Genomic DNA, 26520 nt, shown 5'->3' on the forward strand with positions numbered 1-26520 from the left:
TCCCTTGGACTGCAAGGAGATCCAACCAGTCCATCCTAAAGGAAATCAATCCTGAATGTTCACTGGAAGGACTGCAGTTGACGCTGAAACTCCAATTCTTTGGCCACCTGATGTGAGGAGCTGACTCATTTGAAAAGACCCTGATGCTGGGATAAAGTGAAGGGAAGAGGAGAGGGGCGACAGAAAATGAGATGGTTGGATGGCATCACTGATTCTATGGACATCAGCTTGAGTAAACTCCGGGAGTTGGTGATGGGTCAGGGAGCCTTGGAATGCTGCAGTCAATGGGGTTGCAAAGATTCAGACACGACTGAGCAACTGTACTGACTGACTGATGATTTTTCCAGTAGTCATGAACGGACGTGAGAGTTGGACCATTAAGAAAGCTGAGCGGCAAAGAACTGATGCTTTCAAACTGTGATGTTGGAGAAGACTCTTGAGAGTTCCTTGGGCAGCAAGGAGACCAAACCAGTTAATCCTAAAGGAAATCAACCCTGAGTATTCTTTAGGACTGATGCTGAAGCTGAAGACCTAATACTGTGGCTGGCTATCTGATGTGAAGAGTGGACTCACTGGAAAAGATCCTGATGCTGGGACAGATTTGAGGGCAGGAGAAGGGGGGCAACAGGATGAGATGGCTGGATGGCATCACCGACTCAATGGACTTGACCCTGAGCCAACTCCAGGAGATAGTGAAGAACAAGGAAGCCTGGCGTGCTGCAGTCCATGGGATCCCAAAGAGGCAGGCAGGACTGGGCCACTGAACCAACTGAGACGTGAAGCACTCTGCTACCTCCCGGTGGCCACAGGTGGGTTTGCAAGACTAAGGCAGGAAACCCTCTTCTACCTCCTAGTGGCTATTAGGGGTTTAGCACCTGCTTAGCCTGTGGCAGAACACATCAGCTAGAAGAGCCCACTAGCCCACTAGTCCAGAAATGCAAGCAGCCTCTGGAAGCTGGAAAAAGGAACGAAAGAGACTCTTTGCCTAGAGTTTCCAGAAGGAACAGAGCCCGGAAAACACCTTGATTTTATCCCAGGGAGATCCATCTCAGCCTTCTGATCTGCAAAGTTGTAAGCCTAAAAATCACACAAGCCTAAGGTTCAGTTCAGTTTAGTTGCTCAGTAGTGTCCAGCTGTTTGCGACGCCATGGACTGGTCACATGAATCACAGCCTTGTCTAGCTCAAAGAAACTATGAGCCATGCCGTGTAGGGCCATCCAAGATGGACGGGTCATGGAGCAGAGTTCTAACAAAACATGCTCCACTGGAGAAGGGAACGGCAAACCACTTCAGTAGTCTTCTCATAAGAATGCCATCAACAGTAGGAAAAGCCAGAAAGATATGACACTGAAAGCCTAAGGTAAAGAAGGTTTTATCTCAAAGAGGTCTGTGGGTGTGAGTTGTCTCACGGAGTGAATCCCAGTAAGTTCATAGAAGACTCCACAAAGTTAGAATTATATTGGGAAAGACTACCACCAGTGATTAAGAGGGACAGAGACAAAATGGAAAGAGGTTCAGGACCCCCAAACTCATTTCTGCTGCCCAAATAATACATTCTTCTCTCCTTAACGTCAAAAAATATCTCTGAAACTAAATTGATCATTAGAAAATTGCTTGATTAGTGAAGATCAACAGGCTTGTGGGAAATTTTCATCAATGCTCTGAGGAAGCCCACTTTGAAATATCCCCTTGGCAGCACAGAAGCCTCCAAGGGCCGACTATTCAGGAAACTCCTTCCTCCATAATTCTGATCGAACTCTATTAAGCGTGCTCCTGCCCCTGAAATTACTGAAAGACGTTCCCTCTTGGGAACGTCTGATGGATACTTTGAGCGTTCCAACCCAACCTGTGACTGCCCTGTTCACAGAGGGGGCCCTCACTTCCTTTAATCCCCCGCCCTAAACTCTACGTTGGACTCACGAAGACCAGTGAAGGTGGCTGGGGTTGGGCCCTGAGCTGAATGACTAAGGGAGCCGCAGTCCTGGGCACGTCAAATCATTGAGGAGAAACCAGGCGCTCAGCGACGATGCGTATCAGCGCCTGCGCTGAAAGCACCGCTCCCGGAGCCTTAGCGGCCAAGTTGCTTCCTATCGAAGACGCCCGGGTTATTCGATTCGGTGGATGGACCTCTGCGTGGCACGTACAACAAAGCGTGACGGGAAACACATTCTCGGAGCAGAAACAGCCGGAAACCTGGCTAGGAAATACGGTCCACCAAGGAAATACGGTCCACGAAGGTGCGTGGGTCACAGCCTCCTACCGAGAGCGACAAAAAGCCATCGGTCTGCAACGGAGCGCAGCGATTTCTGGGAGATGGAGTCCCGTGCGCAAGGAGGCATGTGCGCGTGTCCGGAAGTGACGCTTTTAAGGCGCGCCCCTCTTTGGCGCAGAGGCGGGCCTGCGACCGCATTTTCTGAGCTTCGGGCGGTAGCCGTGTCCTGGAGCCTTTTCACGTAGAGGGCAGCGGGCTTTTTCAAGTGGTGTTCCACTAGAGACCGAGTCGGCAATTGTGTCACGGGCTCCCCAGCCGGGGCCCGGCTGTGGCTGTGGAGACAATGAAAGACCCACCGGACAGGACGGACCCGGCTCAGCCCCGCAGTCTCAGATTCGGCCGTTGAGGGGAGAGGCCTGCGAGAAGAGTCCAAAGCGGGGCTGGGGCCGCAGTGGAGCGACGCCGACGCTCAGAGAACTGCTGGGAGGCGGTGGCGCGAGGTGGGACCCAGATGCTGGAGGAAGGAGGTGAGAAGGAGTGTTGGAGCGGTTCGTGGCTTCCAGCCTGCCCGCCAGTACTGCTGTGTGACCCGGTTCCGAACTCAGCGGTTATCCTTTCCACAAGTAGTTGGGGACGGTCCTTTTTTGAATAATTATGGTGTCAAAAAAAATTGAAGAGCTCAGTCCTGAATCATCTCTGAGTATCCTGTTCCTGACTCTGATTTGTTGACGTACCTATGGCATTAAAAAGTAGAAGTGGGCCCTGGAAAGGAAAATGAGACGTGCTCAGGGCCTGCTCTATTGCTTCTGATCTTCCAGCCTTCTTGAAGCAACCAGGGATACTCAGAATGGGAGCCTGTTGGCTTCCCGTGATTCTGAGGGTGGGTTCAGCCCAGTTGGATTGTGAAATCTTGGCGAATCCTGGGAATTTAGAATCAGAAGGCTAGGATTCCTGTTTAAGCCGGGGGGTACCAGCCAGGTCTCTTGACCTGTGTTTTTTCATTGAGGAAAAGGTAAAATGACGTTAACTACCTCGTTCACCTCTAAGAACTGTAAGCATCAAATAAGATGATGCTTTTGAAAGCACCTTGAATGCTTTACAGAACAGAACAAATGTGTATGTAATAGTAACCACTGAGGCATTGCCGTCCTCCGCTAGACCAGGAATCGGTCTGTCACTCCTCAAGTGCAATTTCACATCCAGCATTTCACGTCGTCTTCCCTCAGAGACCCGGGAACACAAGCAGGATGGTTATCCTCCTCCCCATAGTACCAAAGGTGAAAATACATACGATGGATAGGTACAGCTCAGTAACATGAAGTCTGTACTAAGACCAGTGTTCAGACGTGTTTACTTTTTTTAGAGTTGTTCCCGAAGACTACACTACCACTCTTGTTTTTTTTTAATTGAGATATAATTTGCATGCTGTAATACTAAATTTGAAAGATTACAGTTCAGTGGCTTTTATTATATTCACAAAGTTAGGCAACCATCACGACTATTTAATTCCAGAACATTTTCATCATCTCACACTACTCCACAGTCTCCTTTCCTCCTAGTCCCTGGCCAACTATTCATCGTTCCATCCCTATGGATTTGCCTGTTCTGGACATTTCATGAAAGGAGAATCATACAGTATATGTGTCTGGGGTCTTTCCCTTAGTATGTTTCAAGGTTCATCCATGTCGTAACATGAAGTGTACTTCCTTTTTATGGCCAAATAATATTCCATTACATGGATTATACCATGTTTTGTTTATCTGTGCCTCAGGTGATGAACATCTGAGTGGTTTCCAGTTTGCACTATTATGAATAATGTTATGAACATGCATGCAAACCTTTTCTTTTGGTCATATTGTCATTTTGCTAGGGTTTATGCTTAAAGGAGGAATTACTGTGTAACTATGGTAACTCTGTTTAACTTTCTGAGGAACTATGAGACTGTCTTCCACAGTGGCAGCAGCATTTTACATTTCCAGTGGCAGTGTATGAGAATTTCAGTTTCTGTACGTCCTCACCAGGCTTTCCTGGTGGCTCAGTGGTAAAGAATCCCCTGCCAATGCAGGAGACACGGATTTGAGCCCTAGTTCAGAAGATCCCTTGGAGAAGGAAATAGCAACCCACTGCTGGGAAATCCCACGGACAGAGGAGCCTGGCGGGCTATAGTCTCAGAGTTAGACACGACTTAGCGACTGAGCACGTAGGCATTCACACACCCTCATCAGTGCTTCATTTTAATGCGTCTTTTTTATTTTAGCTATCTTAGTGTTAGTCGCTCAGTCGTTCCCGACTCTTTGCGACCCCATGGACTGCAGCCCTCTGTCCATGAGATTTTCCAGGCAAGGATGCTGGAGTGGGTTGCTATTTCCTTCTCCAGGGGATCTTCCCAACCCAGGAATCAAATGTGAAGTGGTATCTTACAGTGGTTTGATATGTATTTCTCCAGTAACTAAAGATGTTGAGCATCTTTTCATATCCTTACTAGCTTTTTGTATCTTATTTAAATATCTACTCAAATCCATTGCTCATTTTTAAGTTGGGTTATTTGTCCTTCTTTGTTGAGTTTTTAATGTGGAGAATTCTGTATATATTTTGGATATTAGACCCTTAGGAGTTGTATGATTTGCAGGTCTTTTCATTTTGATAGTGTCCTTTAAAGCACAAAGTTTTTTGTTTTTATGAACTCCCACTTAATTTTTTTTCCTTGTACTTTTGACATCATGCCTAATAAACCTATTGCCTAATCAAAGGTTATAAAGATTTATATTTTCTTCTACAAGTTTTAGCTCTTACATTTAAGTCTAATCCATTTTGGGTTCGTTTTTATAGATGATGTGAGGTAGGAGTCCAGCTTCATTCTTTTGCATGTAGATATCTAGGTGTCCCAGCTCTGTTTTGTTAAAAAGAAATTTAATTTCTTGGCCCTCTTGTTGAAAATAAGTTGTCCAGAAATGTATGGATTTATTTCTGGACTCTCAGTTCTTCTCCACTGATCTGTCTATCCATTACCAGTACCACCCTACTTTAATTACTGTTGCTTTGTAGAAAGTTTTGATATTGTGAATATGAGTCTTCCACCTTTTGTTCTTTTTCCAGATTGATGGTTCTATGTCCCATGCATTTCCATATGAATTTTAGGAGCAGCTCCTAAATTTTTATTTAACAAAACAGCTGGGATTTTGATAGGACTGCATTGACTCCAAATTAATTTAGTGAATATTTTTGCAATCTCAGGATTATTGTCTTTCAGTCCATGAACAAGGATGGCTTTTCATTTATTTAGATCTTCTGTAGTTTCCTGACAAAGGATTAATTTCCAAAATATACAAGCAGCTAATATAACTCAATACCAGAAAAACAAACAACCCAATCAAAAAGTGGGAAAAAGACCTAAACAGACATTTCTCCAAAAAAGATGTACAAATGGCTAACAAACACATGAAAAGATGCTCAACATCACTCATTATTAGAGAAATGCAAATCAAACCTACAATGAGATATCACCTTACACTAGTCAGAATGGCTGTCATCAAAGTCTACAAATAATAAATGCTGGAAATGGTGTGGAAAAAAGGGAACCCTCTTGCACTGTTTGTGGGAATGTAAATTGATACAGCCACTATGGAAGACGGTATGGAGATTCCTTTAAAAATTAGGAATAAAACCCCCATATGACCCAGCAATCCCACTCCTAGGTGTATACCCTGAGGGAAAAAAAAAATTGAAAAAAACACATATATCCCATTGTTCATTGCTGCACAGTTTACAATAGCTAGAACATGGCAGCAACCGAGATGTCCATCAACAGATGAATGGATAAAGAAGTTCTGTTACTTATACACAGTGGAATATTACTCAGCCATAAAAAAGAATGTGTTTGAGTCAGTTCTAATGAGATGGATGAACCTAGAACCTATATACAGAGTGAAGTACGTCAGAAAGAGAAAGATAAACATCATACTAACGCATATTTACAGAATCTAGAAAAATTATACTGAAGAATGTATTTACAGAGCAGCAGTGGAGAAACAGAGAATAGACCTATGGACATGGGGCGAGGGGGGATGTATGGAGAGAGTAACATAAAACTTACATGATCATCTTTAAGATAGCTATTTTTAAAAATGGAGACTTTGCTGTGTGGCTTAGGAAACTCATAGTGTCTCTGTATCAACTTAGAGGGGTGGGATGGGAGGGAGATGGGAGGGAAGTTCAAAAGGGAGGGGATATATGTATACTTACGGCTGATTGTGTTGCAGTTTGACAGAAAACAACAAAATTCTGTAAAGCAGTTATCCTTCAATAAATAAATTAATTTTAAAAGAATTAGACAAAAGATTTTTAAAAATTTGATAGTCTTCAGTGTAATGTCTTGCACTTCTTATATTCAGTTTATTCCTAGGTGTTTTGTTGTTTTAATGCTCTTTTAAGTTTCATTTCTAGATTGTTCGTCGCTAGTTATAGAAATATAGTTGGAGAACTATTTACTCAATCCTTTGCCCATTTTTAATTGAGTTCTCTTTTTATTGTTTGGTCACATTGTATCCTGCAAGCTTGCTGAACTTGTTTAGCTACGCTAGTTTTTCCTGTTGATTCTTAGGATTTTCTGTGTACAAAATCATGCCATCCACAAATAGAGTTTAAATTTTTCCTTTCCAATCTGGCTGCGGTTGATTTGTTTGTTTGCTTGACTTTGCCTAATTGCTCTGGCTAGAACTTCCAGTGTAATACTGACTAGAACTGACAAGAGCTGACATCTTTGTCTTGTTCCTCATCTTAGAGGAAAAGCATCAATCTTTAGCTCTGGGCTTTTTGGAAATGGCTCTTAGCAAGTTAAGGAAGTCCCCTTCTGTTCCTGGTTTACTGGAGGTGTTTTATAGCGAAAGGTGTCAGCTTCTCTTAAATAGCCTTTTGGCGTTCACTGAGATGATCACATGGGTTCCCCCCTCCTTTGTATTAATACAGTGTATTATAGATAGCTTTTCATGTGTTGAAGCAACCTTGCATTCCTGGGGTAAATCCCACCTGGTCACTACCTCTTCTTTTGATTAAGCAAATGTCTTTAATTTGTAGAGCCACTTTCTCCAAAGAACTTAATTGATAATAGTTGTAAGCTGTATATTTACACGCCAGGCATTGTGTCAGCTGCTCTGTCTGCATTTAAATCTTCACAGGAATTTTAGAAGGGATCACATAGAAAAGTTGCTGGGAAGTGGTGGGTCTGGAATGCTTGTGAGTTTTTACAGTTTAATGCCTCTCTGTGTCTGAGTGGACTGATGGAACTTCTGAGCTGGAAAAGGAAATGCGAAAATTTATACCCCATTGCAGTTCTACAAATTCAGCCCCACTGAGCCCTGGGACCTATAATATCATCTGAACACGCTCTTCAGAGTGAGAATGTGAGGCTTTCTAGTTTGGTGAGCTGTGAACTTTTTTGCCTCATTGGTTTCTTTCTCTTCCTCCAGAACCACCTGCTCCAGACCCTGCCCTTCCCCAAGAGGAGGACACAGAGGAGGAAGGAATGGCAGCCGGTCTCACAGCAGGGCCCCAAGTAAGTTGGAAATTTACTCCAAGAAGCAGTCTTTAAAAAAAAAACAAAAACTAAGGGTGCTTTTGGTTTTTAATTACAAAAGGCACTCATGTTCTTTGTAGAAACCCTGGAAAGTGTAGACAACATACCACCATCCCCCCCGAGTCCCCCTTACTCCTACAAAGAAATAACACTTAACATTTTGATTTGTGTCCTTTTAGATACTTTTGTTGTTGTTGTTTTCCCAGAGATGATTTGCCCTGCTTTGAAACCTTTTTATTTCTACTTAGTAGAATTGGATTAATATTCCCCCGTTTCATTAAGAGTATTCTACAGAATTATTTCCAATAAACTCCATTTCATAGTCCTTCTGTGAAGGTAAGCACTGTCTTCTCCCTTTCTTTTTCTTGACTAGACTAGGAATTGGTCTGTTTTCATTTTTAGAAAGTCTGTTCTTGGATTTCCTCATCAATTTTAATCTTTATTTAAAAACTTTTAGTAGTTTTTTTTTTTGCTTCCGCTTTCCTTAGATTTATTTTAAAATTAATATTTTTAACCTCTTGAGTTGAATCCATAATTTATTTTCTTCCTTTTTTGTTCAGATATATTGAATGTTTTTGGCTGTGGTCTTAATGTTTTTAGATAGGCCAAAATTGTGGCTTTGGTTTCTTGTCTGCACATGTGGCTGGTCTGGGCCCCATGGAGGATAAAGTTTGTGTCTCTTCTCCACACAAATTATGCAGGTATAGTGTAATTGCAGGGTGTAGCACTTTACAACTCTATAAGCTCAACCTTATTAAATTACTCATTTCTTCCATACCTTTATTTTTTGGTTTATTTTGTATTAACTCTGTCAGTAACTGAGCTATTTAATATCTCTCACGGCTATCATATTTTAAATTTCTCCTTGTATTTCCTACAGTTTTTCTCTTATGAATTATATATTTGTTATTTGGTTCATAACCCTTATATCTTCATAGTAGATTTTACTCTCTTGATTTCTATAAAAAGACCCCCATGTTTTTAAATATTTCATTGTTTTTAAAAATGACCCTGTGTCCCATTTAAAGCATTTCTCAGTGTGAAGATGTATTGGAAGGACAGGTAAAATTAGAAATCAGGAGATTAGTTAAGATTTGGGAAATGCTACTGGCTTAAAACAAGGCAGTGGTAGGGGCATGGACAGAAATGTGTGAATTCTCATGCTATTGCGGAGGAAGAACAAACATGCATTTGACCTGTGGGGAACTTCAGGGAACGGGAAGATAACATCCAGGTGTCTGACATGGCCAACAAGGTACATGAAGGTACCATTTCCTAAGCTGATAATAGATAAAGATGTCCTCGCCTCCACGCCTGTGCTCACGATGCCTCCCCTGCCTTGGATAGCCTTTTCTTTCTCCATCTGAGGAACCTGCTCCTTCAAGGCCAACTTGGTGGTTGCCTTCTCTCTCTGCGGTCTTCCCTGAGTGTCCTCCTCCTACCCTCCAACTAGGATTCCTCTTCCATTATCCTAGGAACTAGAATATCCCTCTCTTTCACACATTGTTACAGGTGGTTGCAAATGTGCCTGGCTCTCCTGCTTACTGTAAGATGTCTGAGTTCGTGGGAATATTTATTCAACGTTCTGCAGACATTCATCATTCACATTCTTTGCCGATTTGCAGCTGATTCCTTGCCGCATAAACTCACGCATTCTAATTTTGTTTTCTCTGTGTTGGTACCTTTAATTCCCGAGCACCTGTTAGTTTCTGCCCAATTACTGCTCATGGATATACATATATTTCTTACTATTTATATATAAAGTCTACAAGAATTATACACATGTGAAGACAGAGAGACTGTTATTTATTTTCATGCATCAGTGTCCAGTATAGCATTAGGCATATAGGAAGTGATCAGTGGTGCTTTTCTGGATCCACCCCAAGTCCTTTCAGAGACCTTTAGTAGGTTCACTAACCACCACACCCAGAGCCGCCAGCCTCCCTCCCTCCTCACATTCTAAGGCCTTGGGCAAGAAGGACTGTGCTTGTTGTTTCAGGGATCCACACCTTTCAGCAGTGTGACTGTAGATTTTACCCACAGGGGATGGAGGCAGTTGGCCCCTGCTCCGAGGGACAGGTTCGAGGAAGGGATGCCAGAAAAGTCCAGAAACCTGGTCTTACTGGGTAAGGAAACCATTCAAAATTCAGGATCTGTTCAGTTCTGAAAATCTGTGGTACTTCGCAGCCTTGAGGGAGCCTGAGTGGCTCTAATGCACCAGAGGGACAGTGTTTATTCCTCCTCGTTCACTAATGAACAGTCTCTGCATTCTGGGTTGGGAAAGAGGCAGTTTCATTTTGTTCCCCCTCGAGGCCGTACCTCCACATTTTCCTACTTCCCAGGAGGGGTCCTCCATAGTCAGTAAGTTCCCATCTTCCTAAGTAACTTGTTTTATGGGCTTGCTTAGCTCTCTGACTTGACCCCTCCATGAGGCTGTTTCTTTATCTCTTTTCAGAAATGCTGTAAAGACTTGAGCACCATCATCTGTCTTATTTACTGCTGTGTCCCCTAGTGCCCAGCACCAAGTCAGTGCTCAGCATATTTATTGAGTGAATGAAATCAATGACCTGCTCCCCCTCCCCCAGTTCTGGGTAGCTATTTATACTTAGGGCAGATCTCTTAAGTCCACTTCCTTTCCCCTTTAAATAGGACTTCCAGTTTCCCAACCTGGTATGAACTCCCAGTTGGAACAAAGGGAAGGTTCATGGATGCTCGAGAGAGACGGCCTAAGGAACGCCTGTCCAGGTGAGTGAGCAAGGCAGAGTCTCAGGAGCAAAAGCCCCTTTGAAAACATTTGAATATTTTAACAAGGGAGGTAGGTATTGCTATCTCACTTGTATAGATGAGGAAAATAAAGCTGAGAGAGGCTGACTCACTGGTTCAGAGCCTCCCAGCTAGGAAGTGGCCAGGCTGGGTTTGAAGCAACACCAGTCAGGCTCCAGAGGCCTCTGTTCCATACCATCGCCTCAGTCTCCCCAAGCTGGGAGGTATGTGGAAGCACAGGTGGTGGTGCTGCCCCAGGAAATGAGAGTCGTCTTCGCTGGCCCCGCTCATTCCCTGCTTCAGGGTCACCTCACTGAGGATCTCGGGTGCCCACCTTTACCCATCCTTCACCTGTGACACCTGCTGCTGCTCCCCTATCTGACTGACTCTTTATTGAATTCTGCACCCCATCTTCATGGCCATGCTGGAATTTTCTAAAGAGCTGACGCTAAGAAACTCAGGAAAAACAAAAGCACAGGAAACCATAGTTTCTATGTATGTTTAGGTCTTACTGCTCATCTAAGGCTGCTCACTCCACCCTCACCTTCATATTTCAGTCCTTGCAGGTAAATGACCTCTGGCAGGGCCTGTGGTCAGGCCCAGCTGTGGCAGGGCAGCTACTTTTGATATTTTGAAACTTAAAGCATCAGAGCTACAAATGAACTTAACAGCTTTAAGGTGACAAAATTTTAAATTTTTCTAAAAATGCAGCCTAATGCTTTCATATCTGATTATGGTTGCTCTTAGTCAATGAAAACAAAACAAAGCCTCTGGCTTATTTTCCACACGGTTTATCTGCACTGTCTTCTTCCCATTTTAGGCTCTCTCTAAGCAGCCTGTCACATGTCACCTCAGTCCTTGTTGTAACTGCAGGCGCCATTCACACTTGCTGAAATACTTCCCTTCACAGGGAGCCTGACTCTCCTGCTGCTTCCTTCCCCCTCACCACACCCCTTCCCAGCTCACCATCCTTGTTAGGCAGGACCTTTTCCCTTGAGTCCCGAGACCCTGTATAGAACTTCAGAGGTGGAATGCAGGGTTTTGTGGCAATAACTGCATTTTCCTGGGAAAAGGTTTCTTCAGTCTCAGAGGGGTTCAGGAGCCTAAAAAGGTTACTGAAGAAGATTCCGATCACCAAATTATGAGAAACAAAAGTTGGGAAAAGGTGTTACCATGAAAAATCTGTGCCCTAAGGTATTAGTGTAGAGTATTAGTGTGGAAGCAACTTTGGATATGGACCCATGAAAGATACACCAGGAGCTGGCTTGCTGCATAGCAAGTACCTGGATTCAGAGTAAATCACTAAATTTTGATCATCTGTTTCTATATCTCAAAAATGTGGATAGCAAAACCTGTCTTACTTGACAACACTAATACATATGAAAAAGGTGTTGACAGTGTAGGACTGTATTAATTCTGTGATAAGTGAGGTGATTGGAGGAGTTTTAAATCCGGCTGTTAGAGTAACTAAAACACTGCCCCGGGGTGTTCTACCTCTGCTCTGAGGCCCCACAGAGCGCCTGGGCATCGCTGAGCCTCACGGGCGGGTTCAGGGTTCCCTGTTATTCCATCCCACCCTTCCACAGTAACAGACAGACCCAGGGCTTGGATGTGCCTTTGCCTCACTCCTTGGTCCATGCCTGGGGTTGTTTTATTAATAGCTACTGGAGGTGCAACAGAGAAGATTGAGTCCCTGCTTATAGAGTTGCAAGGAACATAAATAAAATGAGTAAACAAAGTAACTGGTAGAATATTGAATAGTGGTGAGTACTGTAAGAATGGGAATACCAGTGAAGGCTATTCTGCTGCTGCTGCTGCCAGGTTGCTTCAGTCGTGTCCAACTCTGTGCGACCCCGTAGACGGCAGCCCACCAGGCTCCCCCATCCCTGGGATTCTCCAGGCAGGAACACTGGAGTGGGTTGCCATTTCCTTCTCCAAGAAGGCTATTCTAGATTAGATGAATAGAAAAGACCACTTTGAGGAGGTGACATTGGAGCTGAGATCTGAAGGAAGAGAATGAGCCAGCTGTTTGAGTGTCTGGATAAGGAACATCCTGGGCCACACCATGTGTTGAAGCTTTGAGTGGAAATTAGTTTAACTTGTGTTAGGATCAGAAGACCCTAGGACTCAGTGAACAAGAGAGAGTGCTGGGCAGGGCAGCAGATCATATAAGACTCAGAGGCCATGGAAGACGTTCAGGTTTTATCCAAGTAGGAAGATAGGAAGCCACTGAAGGTGTTGAGCACAAAAAGGATAATATTTGATTTGTGTTTGAGAAGATAACCTGTGGAGACTAGACTTTCAGGGTTAAAGACCAGAAGCAGGGAGATCAGTTAGGACATAACAGTAAGAGGGTGGTGGTGGGTCAGGACAAAGATTCAGGGCATACTTGGTGTTACAGCCAACAGGACTCACCAGGGATTGGATATGAGAGACAAGGCATTAACGGTGACCCTGGTCGGAGGAGCTGGGTGAATGGAAAGGCTGACTAAGTCACCGACTAGAAAGGGAAAATCACCACTTCTATTTTTGGGTATATTCAGTTTGAGATATTATTAGAGTGTCTTATACAGGAGCCCGGAGAAGGCAATGGCACTCCACTCCAGTATTCTTGCCTAGAAAATCCCATGGATGGAGGAGCCTGGTAGGCTGCAGTCCATGCTAAGCGTCGGACATGACTGAGCGACTTCTCTTTCACTTTTCATGTTCATGCATTGGAGAAGGAAATGGCAACCCACTCCAGTGTTCTTGCCTGGAGAATCCCAGGGACGGGGGAGCCTGGTGGGCTGCCGTCTGTGGGGTCGCACAGAGTTGGATACGACTGAAGTGACTTAGCAGCAGCATACAGGAGCCGGCACTCAGGAGGGAGGTGAGCTGAGGCAAGACAGTTCATGAACATCACGTGGTCTTTTGTCTCTGTGGCCGAGCATGAGTATCTTAGTTCCCCAACCAGGGATCAAACCTGTGCCCCCTGCAATGGAAACACGGAGTCCTAACCTGTCCTAACCTTAATTGCTCCTTTCTCCTACTGTTTCTTTTACTACCATTTTTCTTCTTTCCATCTTTGACTCAGATAAGACAGTCAGTTTTTGAGAGCTGTCAGAGTCATCTAAGGCCTAATACCAAGTGACATAGAGATACCTTCAACCCGAAACAGGGACTTCTGTGCTCTTGGTAGACTGGGCTTCAAATGCACATGCAACTTACAGGGAAAACTACTTAATGGGAAACATTTACAAGACAAAGGTTCAAGATAATAACAAGCAGTCATAGAACACTTGCTGTTCTGGGTCATTTGTGTTTTAGCTCATTTAGTTCTCATAATTCTGTAAGAGAGCTACATTCACAGATAATAAATCCAGGGTATACTAATTTGCCCAAAGTCGTATCAATAGTAGGAGGTAGGGCCAAGATTTGAACCCAGGCAGCCTGGGTCAAGGTTCTCTCTAGAAATTCAAATAAAGGGCACCTGAAACTAACCCGTTTTCCTAAATAAGGTAGAAGCAGGAAGAACCATTTCAGGAAAATTGACCCTTGAGAAAAGAAGCTCCGTTGCCCTCCCTAAAACTCCACTCTCCTTAGCTATAAGCCTCTATGGAGAGAGACAGAGATGTCTGGGACCAGAGGGTTCAATTAGTTTTAACACTTGCCAAATATTATGTCAACTCACACTTTAAAGTTTTCTCTTAAAATGAATGTGGTCCCAAAGAGGAATAATCAATAACTTATTATAAAAATAATACTGTCATTGGAGGACATTAGAAATATACATAAGCATTGAAGAAGATAAAAATTACCCCTGCCTAACCCCACAACCCAAAGACAACACAGCTTACCTTCACATTATATAGTTTGCCAGGGTTTTTTCAATACCTTTCTACAAAAGGAATTACAGTGCACAGATTACACACATGACTTAACTGCTAAATAGTGTCTCTTGATTGGCTATACTATGGTCATTCCTTGTTATTAAACATTTAGGTATTTGCTTTTCATTTGACAAATAATGTAGTGTTGAGAACAAATGATGTCAGTGCAGCTCTACATAATTTCTCATTAGTTTCTCAGGATAGATTCTTTTCTTTTTTTGTAGGGTTTCATATGTTTTTATTACTCACTTCCTTTTATCTCCTGGAGATTATTATGCTTTGATTTTTCTAACATATTACACTGGAGGCTTGCTCCATTAATTAATTTATTTTTTTTTTTTTTAATTTTAAAATCTTTAATTCTTACATGTGTTCCCAAACATGAACCCCCCTCCCACCAGGATAGATTCTTAGAAGTGGAATTCTGATGTCAGCATTTTAGACTCTGGACAGGTGCAGCCAGATTGCTCTCCAGAAAGCTCATCCCTGTTTATGCAGCCTCACAGTATGTGACATCCCACCTGCTACACCCTTACCAGCCCTCTAGGATTAACCATTTTTTTGAAATCTTGCTGATTTGATAAGGTGAAAATGTTCATCCTGCTGGCATCAGTCATAAGCTTTTTAAAGTGAAAAGCTTCCAAACCTGCTGAGTAGGTTGCCCAAAACCATACTGAGAATTGTGAGAGTAAGAAGACAGCTCAGGACAACCCCAGGACTTGGCAAAAGCACAGGAGAGGTGTGTGTCTGAGGCAGGCTCAGGATCCACTGCTGCTGTTTAGAAAAGGGAGCAGAGGGTACTCATGTCTCTGAAAAGTTTTCTGGTCACACAGTTTAGAACAGAAGCATCCTGGGGCTTCCCTGGTGACTCAGATGGTAGAGAATCTGCCTGGAAAACAGGCAGCCCAAGTGCAATCCCTGGGTCGGGAAGATTCCTTGAAGAAGGAAATGGCAACCCACTCCAGTATTCTTTCCTGGAGAATCCCATGGACAGAGGAGCCTGGCGGGCTACAGTCCATGGGGTCACAAAGAGTCGGACTAAGCAACTAACACTTACATACACATCCTGGGTGAAGCAGGGAACCAGTCCGCAAACAGGCTTAGCCCAGCTCTTTCAGCTTTCATATTGCAGTATCTTCTACCGCCCAAAGAATTTTAAAAATTACTTTTCTAAATTTTCTTCAGATTGGAAGATTGTATCTGAATCACCACCTGAGCAAGACATTTCTGAAGAATCATTCCAAGATCCAAGTGCAGAGATGCCTTCTGGGGTGTCAGAGCACAGGAACAGTGAACTGGGGAAAAGCCTCAATCTGAGACCAGTCCTTTCTCCACAACAGAGAGTTGCTACAGAAGTGAGATCCCATAAATGTGACACACACACAGAGAGCTTTGGGAATAATGCAGGTACAGTTAAACCTCACAGAGCGAAGCCGTACACGTGTAATGAATGTGGCAAGGCCTTCAGTTATTGTTCTTCCCTTTCTCAGCATCAGAAGAGCCATACTGGGGAGAAGCCATACGAGTGCAATGAATGCGGGAAGGCCTTCAGCCAGAGTTCATCTCTTATTCAGCACCAGAGGATTCACACCGGAGAGAAACCTTATAAATGCAGTGAATGTGGGAGAGCCTTCAGCCAAAACGCAAACCTCACAAAACACCAGCGAACTCATACTGGAGAAAAGCCCTACAAATGTACCGAGTGTGAGAAAGCCTTCAGTGACTGTTCAGCCCTTGTTCAGCACCAGAGAATCCACACTGGAGAGAAGCCTTATGAGTGTAGCGACTGTGGGAAGGCATTCCGCCACAGTGCAAATCTTACCAACCACCAGCGGACTCACACAGGGGAGAAGCCCTACAAGTGCAGAGAATGTGGAAAGGCCTTCAGCTACTGTGCGGCATTTATTCAGCACCAGAGAATCCATACAGGGGAGAAGCCCTACAAATGTAACGCATGTGGGAAGGCCTTCAGCCAGAGTGCAAACCTCACAAACCACCAGAGGACTCACACTGGAGAGAAACCCTACACGTGTAGTGAGTGCGGGAAAGCATTCAGCCAAAGTACAAACCTTATAATCCACCAGAAGACTCACACTGGAGAGAAACCTTATAAATGTAATGACTGCGGGAAATTCTTCAGTGAGAGCTCCGCCCTTATTCGGCATCATATAATTCACACAGGAGAAAAGCCCTACGAGTGCAATGAGTGTGGGAAGGCATTTAACCAGAGCTCATCCCTTAGCCAGCATCAGCGAATTCACACTGGTGTGAAACCCTATGAATGTAGAGAGTGTGGGAAGGCCTTCAGGTGTAGTTCAGCTTTTATTAGACATCAGAGACTCCATGCTGGAGAGTAACTGGGAACATAACTGAAGTGGATGGGGACCTGACCAGTAATTTGAAGGCATCTGGGGACATCTGATGTAAAGGCTTAGCCCAGAGCCACATGCAAAAGCACCTTTTAATAGTCACTATTTTACACCTTGCGTATGGTGCTCCTTTATCAACGCTTGGTAAGCACAGACTGCCCAGCTACCTTTAACTCAGAAACTGGTTTATAAAGAATGAGTCAAGGACTTGGTTTGTACTTAAAAGGGCAGGTGTCTTGCAATGGTCTGTCGTAGTCATCTCTGCTTGAACCAAGAACAGTGGCTGGGAACAAGTACTCCCCATAACAGGGCCACTAAGGTATCAGATTTGGGGGAGTGGAGTCAAGTGAGGATGAGGATCCCAGGGCCAGTTGTTGCTGGAATGGGGATGGAAGAGACTCTCCGATGCTGCACACAGCCTGCACAGCTGTTCAAGGGAACTGGCAAGTATTTTCTGTCAAGAAAAGCACAATTGAGGGTGCACCCTCAGCAAGGTGCCTGCCTTTAAATGGAATCCCTGCGGAGGGAGGGCTTCCCTGGTGGCTCAGCTGGCAAAGAATCCCCTACAATGCAGACCAGGGTTCCATCCCTGGGTTGGGAAGACCCCTTGGAGAAGAAATGGCTACCCAGTACAGAACAAAATAAAAGTTATCTTTTTCCACCTGGGTAAGATATCTTCCACCTGGAATGAGATAGCCACAGCATGTTACAGACCTAAGGCTATTAACTATAATATATATTGTTATAATATGTATAGTTAACAATGGTCGTGTTAACTATGACTTTCACTTTAGAGGGAGGGCTAACAAGACTGGGGCCATCTGACAGCAGCCATACTTTCGGGTCATTTTTCCTTTTCCCGCCTTCCTGACAGCCCAGTTATCTTGGATCAAGCTCTTTAGCCTGTTGCCCTGCTTCTTTGTCCTTTACACCAGCAGTGTAGATCCTAGCTGCTATAAGCTGCTTCGCTGGTGTTTTTTGATAAGGATGCTTGATCCCCCGTTAGTGGTCTACTGTGAGATGGTTGTCACCCCAGGCCTCCAGCTTTGATTCCTTGATGACTTTGCCCCATGTCCTGGAACCTTTCATCACTTCAGAGATCTCAGATGGTCCTTTCCAGTAAACAGTTTTCCACACCCTCTTGGAAACCTAGGCTTCCCTGGTGGCTCAGACAGTAAAGCATCTGCCTGCAATGCTGGAGACCCAGGTTCAAACCCTGGGTCAAGGAAGATCCCCTGGGGAAGGAAACGGCAACCCGCTCCAGTATTCTTGCATGGGGAGATCCTATGGACAGAGGAGCCTGGCAGGCTACAGTCCATGGGGCTGCAGCGAGTCTGAGCGCACACACAAAGTGCAAAAATGGGAGAGGAAAGCAACTAGAAATGAAGATCATAGGGTTGTCATTCCTCCCCAGAAAGCCCCTTCCAGGTTGGTATTTCAAGCTTTTGTCTCAGCACCTACGTGTTTGATGTTCATTTGTTGCATATCAATCAAGTGAGTGAGGAGCTCTAGATAGAAAATCAGATAGTAGCCTGCACCAAGCTCCTCTGCCCATGGAATCTTCAAGGCAAGAGTACTGGAGTGGGTTGCCATTTCCTTCTGCAGGGAATCTTCCCAACCCAGGGATCGAGTCTTTAACCTCGCTTTTACATCAACTTGAGATCAATCAAGGACCATAAATATCAGGTTCTTTGGTTGTCCCATCAGTAATTCTGAGCCCCAGCTGTGTGCTGGGATGGACAGCGAAGCCCTGGGCCTGCAACCCACCGAGTAAACTGGTTTGGGAAGAGCTCCTTCTACACACATTTAGTACGTTCAACTCCCAAGTTTCCTTTCTGCCCAACAGTATTTTCTTGAGGTCAGAATGCTATTGTCCAGACTGTGGCTTCATCTGTCACCTTGGCCCCAATGACCACAATTTGACCACAAAGACTAGGCTACCCCCTCAAGGAAGAAGCTACGTCAAAGTCCACTGGTTGTCAAATGATCCTTTATTTTTCTTTTTCCTTTGCAGCTCTTAACTCTGTGGGGGGAGAAAAGAAACCTCTCAGTAACAGGACAAAAAACTTTATTCCCCACTATTGAGCATTTCTAGAACTTTCTACAGTAAAAGGATACATTAGCTCCCCCCCCCAGTCTTCACCTTAATTTTAACCATATCAGTGCAGAAATGACTTACAGCGGGGCACTCCACTGCGCCACTGTTGATATCATCTATGATGTCATGAGGGTGGCGGCCATCAACATTGCAGCCCACAGACTGGGCGGTCCCCAGGATCTCTTTAATGGTTCCTGTCATTAAGAAAAGGTGGAGTCAGAGGGGAAGTCAGTCCCTCGCAATTCTCAGATACCAGAGGGAATACAGGTGAGGAGAGGAATAAGGAGTAACAATTTTATGGATTACGGGAATAATATGCTCCCCTAATCCAAAACTCAGCACTCAGTATTATTTAAAATCTCCAAGTGCAAAACTGGCCACAGATCCCATTATAACCAGACTCAAACCGAAAGACACTCCCAATTCCAGGTCTTACAGAGTTAAGAAAGCCCCTTCTAATTGGGAAAAGGCCACTAAAGGAACACATCTCAAGTTACAGCTAAGATGGCCCCAAACTGTTCTGCTCTTACCAGAAAGCTCTCTAGCTAGAGACCGATGCCGCATCTGCCGGGCAATGTTGACGATCTCATCAAAAGTGATGTTTCCACTGTGCTTAACTGCAGAAAAGAGAAAAGCTTTGTTACCACCTGAGGCCAGGGCAGACCACAGTCCATCTTCTCTCATCCATTTCTAGCCTGTTCCCATGCTTTCGGCACAGAGTCATCCACATGAAGAACAACCCTGTTTCCTAAGCTGGGGTTATTTTTAGCTCACCACTGGATTGCACCAGCCAACAGAAAACTGGTCAGGTGCAGTGGCGGGTGGCTAGACACAAAATCAAGTTTTGCTAACCTTACATGGAAGGGACTGTTTTGAAGAGAAAAAAGTGACAGGTTGGTTAAAGCTGTCCATATGTCATGTAGCTAGGAAGCTGCCCTTCCCCAATTACTGGTTATCTGTTTCTTCACCCTGTTTGACAGTTCTCTCCTGTATGTTCTGAGGGGATCTGTTCCACACCAGTGATTGAGCAGAGCCACAGGGCACTTGTTGGCAGTGCCTGGCTCTGTAACAGCTTAACAAACACCTGTGCCATCCCTGTTTCCTTAAAGGGAGCAAGTACAGCTGTCTATTACATTGGACACACCACCACCCACAAATTACCAGGGGAAAAAACCACTCACTGTTTTTCTGCTTCTTTCTGTCCCTTGGTGGTTCCTTGAGGGCTTTGATGATCAGGGCAGAAGCAGAAGGTACCACCTCAATCTGCAGAAGAGATGCTCCATGTGAATAAGCCCTATGCTACCCTCTAGCAAGAACCGATAATACCGTGCACTTCGGCTCTCAGGACCAGGGGCCGGACACTGTTGACCAAATGTACATTCAAGCTAATCTTCACAACCAGTAACACAGCCTACCCTTCCCCAGCAAATGCTGATTTGCTCAGTGTCTCCATAGTGAGAAGAGTTAATATTTAAACCACGCTCTTAAAACAACCCTCCCCACAAATAAAACTGCTTTTAGCACCTGCCACCCAGGTATCCCCACCTCTGCCTGCCCTCAAACCAAGTACCTGGGCTTGTCTGTTCTGAATGGTCAGTTTCACTGTAATCCGCAGACCCTTCCAATCACCAGTTGCCTTGGCAATGTCATCACCGACCTTTTTTGGAGACTGTAGAAATACAAGGTATATAATCACACTGTGCCCTAACCGAAACTGATCTGAAAATCTGCCCAGTCCCTCTCACTTGGCAGCACACAAGAAAGCTTTCTGAAACACGTTTAACTGTGCCTACCTAATCAAGGTATGGCTATCACCATAATTAAATTGGAAAAATGAGGCTACGGGTTTAGTTTATCCAAGGCTGTAACCTTGAGGTTTAAGGCCACAATGGGGCCATGTCGCTTACCTACCCTTTCCTAGAGATCTATGTGGTATCTTTTACATTTGGATCACCAGGGGATCTTTAAAGATACCATGTTCCTGGTGTCTGACCAATCCTAGTCAACCTATGGGGATGCAGTCTGGGCATCTGCACTTTGTAATTCCCTGAAGAGAATTATATAAAGGAGATTAAGCAATGAAAAATTGAAGCTTTTGAACTGTGCTGTTGGAGAAGACTCTTATTAAAAGAGTCCCAAGGGACTGCAAGGAGCTCCAACCAGTCCATCCTAAAGGAAATCAGTCCTGAATATTCATTGGAAGGACTGATGCTGAAGCCAAAACCCCAATCCTCTGGCCACCTGATGCAAAGAACTGACTCATTTGAAAAGACCCTGATTCTGGGAATGATTGAAGGCAGGAGAAGGGGACGACAGAGGATGAGATGGGTGGATGGCATCACCGACTCAACGGACATGTTTGAGTAATCTCCAGGAGTTGGTGATGGACAGGGAGGCCTGGAGTACTGCAGTCCTGGGATCGCAAAGAGTCAGACATGACTGAGCGACTGAACTGAACAGGAGAGGTGTCCAGTGAGCGCTAGCTGAGCTAAGGGACAACAAAGAGTAAGGTGGCCACTGCTTAAGCAAAACCATGATGGGATAACTTTTCAGACAGGAGACCACTGCCCAGAAAATAAAGACCTAATTATATTCAAGAAAAAAAGACGAATTAAGTCCAACCTTTCGTGTGTTAGTCACTCAGTCATGTCAGAGTCTCTGCAACCCCATAGACTGTAGTCCACCTGGGATTTTCCAGGCAAGAATACTGGAGTGGGTTGCCATTTCCTTCTCCAGGACAGCAGGTAAAGCCAACCGTATGAATCAGTACATTGAAAGCAGAGTTAATACTAGTTACTGAAAAGCGGCTGCCCACAATACAGGAGACCCGGGTTCGATCCCTTGGTGGGGAAGATCCTCTACAGAAATGGTAACCCACTCCAGTATTCTTGCCTGGAAAGTCCCATGAACAGAGAAGCCTGGTAGGCTACAGTCCATGGGGTCGCAAAGAGTCAGACAGGACTGAGCGACTTCACTGTAACATTCACAAAGGTCTTCATTTCACACCCCATTCAATCCTCCAGCAGCCATATGGCTATTTCCCTAAGAAGTAGACCAAGCAAACAACAGTTTTCACTCTTGACTTCAAAAACCTCCTCTATCCCATCCCTCATGGACCCTCAGAGCAGCAACTAAGACACACGAAAACTACAAGTTCAAGTAGCAGAATCCACCTTTATATACAACCTTTCTGCGGCAGCTGGTGCCAGTTCAGTGGCTCGGAAGCCTAGTAGGGTATGACAATCTGTCCCTGTCAACGGCACCTCGGAGGCAATCGTGTCTGCGCAGGCTGGAGTCTTACTTAGTAAGCGGCCCCCTCCCCCGGGGATGACTTACCAGACCCAGAGGGCCGATCTTGGGGGCCAGGGCAGACGTGGCACCGACTTCCCCACCGGTACACCTCAAGTACACTGGAAGAAAGAAAGAATTAGTGCCTCCACAGAAGGGGTTGCCCAAATCACAGCCTCCCCTCCGCAGTCCTCCTGGCGGGCCTGGCCGCACCACCGATTGCCTCTTCTGGGAAAAATGCCAAGAGAGGGGAGCAAGGCAAGACACCCCTCCAGCCAAGGCGAGAACCGCTCCAAGCGCCACGTGGGACGGCGGCCTTGGGTTCGGCCACCGCTGCCGAGGCCCACACCGCATCGGTTTGGGGGCAGTCCCGCCGCCGGCCAACCCAGCCTAGGGAGAAGCGCCCGGAGACAAACCTTACCCTAAGGCGTGCGGGCTGCGAAGCCGCCACAGGTCCGAGGCCCATTAAGAATAAGAGAGTCGGCCACGAACGCACAGCGCCCTGAACGCAGCACCAGAGGGCAGGCCCCTAGGAGGCAGCGGCCTTGAGGCCCGACATGGGAAAGGCCATCGGGGCAGGGGCCGCGGGCCGGACGGAATACGGGGAGGGATGCCGCATCCCGAAGCCCCGGCCACATCTAAAGCACGCACCGACTTTGATCTCGTTGGGGTCGAACTTAGGCGGCATGGTGGAGGCGGCCGGTGTCGGATGAACCCGGATTCGGGACGACCGAAGAAAGTTGCACCTTTGCCTCCTCCGAGCCGAACGCCGAAAGACCGGAAGGTGAGACTTTTGCGCCGGATATAGACCCGAAAGCGCGACTGTCGCGAGAACTGCCGTCTCCGCCCAACCTTCCAGCGACGCCCTTGCCGCCATATTGCTTGTGGGCAGGCACCTGAGGCTAGCGGCTGGAGAACCCGGCACCGCGGTGAGCCGTGGCTAGGGGGTCTGAAGGGGGGTTCGGGGCAGTTGTCCCTGAGAAGGCAGACAACAGAGGACTCTCCCGAGATCCCAGGCCCCGCTGTTCCCCATTCTCCCTTATCCTGAGGGTCACCCCATAGTCCCAGTCACCCAATCCCAGAACCCCGCCCCTCTCCTAAGGTCCGCGTCGCATGCCGAGACCTCTCGGCCACAGCGATCTCGGACCACCTTCTAACTCCTTCGTGATGTATGCATTTTAGCTATTAGAACAGTTTTGTTAAGAGTCTAAATCCGGTCCAACTCTTAACTCTTTTAAGATTCTGCGGTCTTCAGTCTCAGACTTCGTCATCCTGGTCTGCATGACTTTCTGAGATTCTGAATTTCGATCCCCAGTTCCTTCGTTTGGAGGAGACCAGACTCTGCTCCGCAGGGGACGTGCAGTGCCCAGTGGCCTGCCACCCCACGTCCATGACCAAGCCCTGCGAGTGATCGGCCTGCCTTCAGGTCCACCCGAGGGAACAACCATCGGGGACCTGTTTATCTGCACCGAAAGGTTGGGCACTGCCCACTCCAGGCTGGGGAGGATGGGTGTGGCTCTTCCTATCTAGGCTGGACGTCAGGGAGGGAATAGATGAGGAATGGACATCAGGGAGCAGATAGGGAAGAGCTGATCTAGGAGGGGTGGAAGAGAGGTGGCCATTGGGGAGGAAGTGAAGGAAGGTTAGTCATTGGGGAGCAGAAGGATAAGAGCTGGTCATTAAGGAGAGATGGGGCAGGGCTGGTCTTAAATTATTCCCCATCCCTGCAGACAGGTGGGGCGACAAGAGGGGCCTGAGCCAGCTCTGCAGGCTAGGCCAGCTCCCCAGACAGCCCACACCTCTGTCCGCAGAGACCTGTGATCTCTGCCCCTCCCCTGAGGAGGAGGCATATGTCTTCTTCAACTGCATCTCCACCCTGGCCCCTCTCTGCCCGGCTCTTTCTACTGTCCTAGGCCCTGAATAAATGTTTGTTAGATGTGTGGTGGTATGTGATTAACACTGTGCCAGGTACTGTGTTATGGGCTTTACAAATATGGAAATCACTGGCTCCAAATAGAACCAGGTGTTGGGAACATTATATTACTCACACTTTACAGAAGAGGAAACTGAGGCTCAGAGAGGTGAGCCAAGGGGACATGGCTGGTGGGTGGCCGAGCTGGGATTCAAAAACAGTTAAACAAGCAAAATCATCCCAGTGTCCATGCTATTAACCATAAGCTTCTGTGTATGAGCGCATCCTGACCCACTGATGTTCCATATCAAGTGTTGACATTTTCTGATACCGGGCAGGCAGTGAGTTCAGGACAGTGTGTACTGGGTGTGTGCTAAGTTACTGAAGCACCAAGGAGTTGGGCAAACACCACGGGATCAGGACTTGAAAGAGCAGAGGTTCCAGACTGGTGCTAAGTTACTGAAGCACCAAGGAGTTGGGCAAACACCACGGGATCAGGACTTGAAAGAGCAGAGGTTCCAGACTGGTTTGGACTACAGTCTAGCTGTATAACCAGATAGCTGAACTTGATGAGCATCAATTTTGTTACTATAAAGAGGGCTGTGGTGAGAATCAAATGGGATCATAATAACTGGGAGAGTGGCAAATTACCTGAGAATTGCTTTTGAATTTTTATTTATTGATAATTCAGAAACGCCTTTGGTTACGATGTAGTTGAGTTCCCCAGGACCAAGGAGAGCGCTGGCTAAACCCATGTAGCGTTTGGTGGTTTCCTGAGGCCACTCTGATAGTGTTTCAGGGGTTAGAAGTGATTCAACAGCCAAGGCTGTTAGAGTCCTCAAAAAGCCTCCTTGAAGAGGACCTGAGGAAACGTCTCCAGATCAACCCCCTTGTCTAACGTGGAGGAGAGATGGGGGCCCTGAACGGGGAATGGGTATGTCAGGGGCTCACAGTGGGTCAGGGGCAAATGTGGGCTCAAAGCCAGGTCACCTGGCTTGCTGTTGTGCTTTTCCACATCCTGCTGCTGCTTGTTTAGTCAACAAAGAACAAATGGTATTGAGCACCTGCTGTGCCAGGCTCGGGGCACAGATGGATGGTCACGATGGACATGGCCCTGCCCTCAAGGAGCATATAATCCAGCAGATGAGCTCCGTGCTCTTGTTACTGTACTCTGTCCAGGGTGTTGGGGGGCGGTGACAGATGCCCCAGGGCCTCACCCCTGTCCTCCACCCTAGTGTGGTGAAGATCGCTCTAGGAAAAAGGAAGGATGCCACTCTTCTTCCGGAAGCGGAAACCCAGCGAGGAGGCTCGGAAACGCCTGGAGTACCAGATGTGTCTGGTGAGGGAAATGGGTTTCCTCCGAGTCTATGCCCATCTCCACCTCCGCCCCAGGCAGCAGGGCTCCACGCTGCACTTCCCCTCTGCAGACTGACCACTCTTGGTGTGACTTGTTCACACTCTTCCCTGCCGGACCTCAAGCCCAGTTAAAGCCAGGATCATTGGTGCACCTTCAGAATGGACTAGTTGAACCAGGAGGGTGTCTGCGATTCTTTGAAGCCGTTAATCCTATGTTTCTTTGCCTGATTTGTCCACCCTGGAAGGATGTTTTGCTCGAACCCTTTTCTTTCTCTTTCTTCTTCTTTTTAAAACGATTTATTTGCCTGCACTGGGCCTCAGTTGTGGCACGCTGCCTCTTTTAGTTGTGGCATGTGGGATTTGGTTCCCTGACCAGGGATTGAACCCTGGCCCCCTAAATTGGGAGTGCGGAGTCTTAACCACTGGACTACCAGTAAAGTCCTGGAAACTGCCCCTGCCCCCGGCTTTTTTAAAAATTCTTTTTATCCCTAGGCAAAAGAAGCTGGAGCAGATGACATTCTTGACATCTCTAAATGTGAACTCTCCGAGGTAAAGTGGGGTGGTTGGTGTTCTGCTTGTGAAGTTTTATCTGCTCTCTTTCTTGGCTCTGCTGTCCCTGGGAAATGATAGATGTGGACTGAGACTTTTAAGAGGCCAGAAGCTCTAGTCAAGAAATGTTTCCTTAGCTTTTGTTCTTGTGAGAGAAAACTGAGATGATCTTTTGGCCTCAGCATGGTCTTCAAGAGTCACAGAGTCCAGAAAATGTGCCCACAGATTCCTGAGGCCTTGGAAGAGCCTGGGATTCTCTGTAGGACATCAGAGATCTGTCTTTTGCCCCTCAGAGTTCATGATGGGGATGGGGTGGGTAGTTGGGGAAGTCACTGACAGCTGATAGGAAGGGCTGACCACCCAGTGCGGCTTCCTCCCAGCCTTCCCAAGGCTTAGACTTACTCACTTCCTGCCCCTTCTTCCTGCCATTCGACAGGTTAAACACTGGCAGGAGGGGAGGCACTGATTCTTCTTTATCTTATCTTAGATTCCATTTGGGGCTTTTGCAACATGTAAAGTTCTGCAGAAGAAG

The 26520-nt window shown here is 46.1% G+C and overlaps 3 protein-coding genes and 1 non-coding gene across 6 annotated transcripts in view; 2 read left to right on the top strand and 2 right to left on the bottom strand.

Annotated features, from left to right (window-relative positions):
* The first annotated feature begins 2444 nt into the window (after positions 1-2444).
* Positions 2445-17440, top strand: ZNF79 (zinc finger protein 79). Its single transcript, XM_052647816.1, has 5 exons — positions 2445-2739; positions 7678-7763; positions 9784-9910; positions 10434-10529; positions 15602-17440. The coding sequence occupies exons 1-5, from the start codon at positions 2724-2726 to the stop codon at positions 16771-16773; spliced, it is 1497 nt and encodes a 498-aa protein (XP_052503776.1). The 5' UTR covers positions 2445-2723; the 3' UTR covers positions 16774-17440.
* Positions 17441-18758: 1318 nt separating this feature from the next.
* Positions 18759-22960, bottom strand: RPL12 (ribosomal protein L12). Its single transcript, XM_052647817.1, has 7 exons — positions 22823-22960; positions 22220-22293; positions 20454-20552; positions 20065-20146; positions 19414-19500; positions 18965-19077; positions 18759-18808 (listed from the first exon to the last, which is right to left on the bottom strand). The coding sequence occupies exons 1-7, from the start codon at positions 22857-22859 to the stop codon at positions 18803-18805; spliced, it is 498 nt and encodes a 165-aa protein (XP_052503777.1). The 5' UTR covers positions 22860-22960; the 3' UTR covers positions 18759-18802.
* On the bottom strand, positions 19577-19705 carry LOC128057088 (small nucleolar RNA SNORA65). The gene has a single exon (XR_008200270.1). It is a non-coding gene; the product is annotated as a small nucleolar RNA SNORA65 (small nucleolar RNA).
* Positions 22961-23037: 77 nt separating the features above from the next.
* Positions 23038-26520, top strand: part of LRSAM1 (leucine rich repeat and sterile alpha motif containing 1) — a 34486-nt gene continuing 31003 nt past the window's right edge. The window contains exons 1-5 of one of the 3 annotated variants that reach the window (XM_052647898.1): positions 23038-23100; positions 23487-23646; positions 25319-25422; positions 25932-25988; positions 26476-26520. In XM_052647898.1, the coding sequence (XP_052503858.1) occupies positions 25351-25422; positions 25932-25988; positions 26476-26520 (174 nt within the window). In that variant the 5' untranslated portion in view covers positions 23038-23100; positions 23487-23646; positions 25319-25350. Of the gene's footprint in view, positions 23101-23410; positions 23647-25318; positions 25423-25931; positions 25989-26475 lie in introns of those variants that run through there. The other 2 variants (XM_052647897.1, XM_052647899.1) reach the window with 2 other exon arrangements.

Source organism: Budorcas taxicolor, chromosome 11 (genome assembly GCF_023091745.1).
Source record: "Budorcas taxicolor isolate Tak-1 chromosome 11, Takin1.1, whole genome shotgun sequence".
In the NCBI taxonomy this organism is placed as follows: domain Eukaryota; kingdom Metazoa; phylum Chordata; class Mammalia; order Artiodactyla; family Bovidae; genus Budorcas; species Budorcas taxicolor.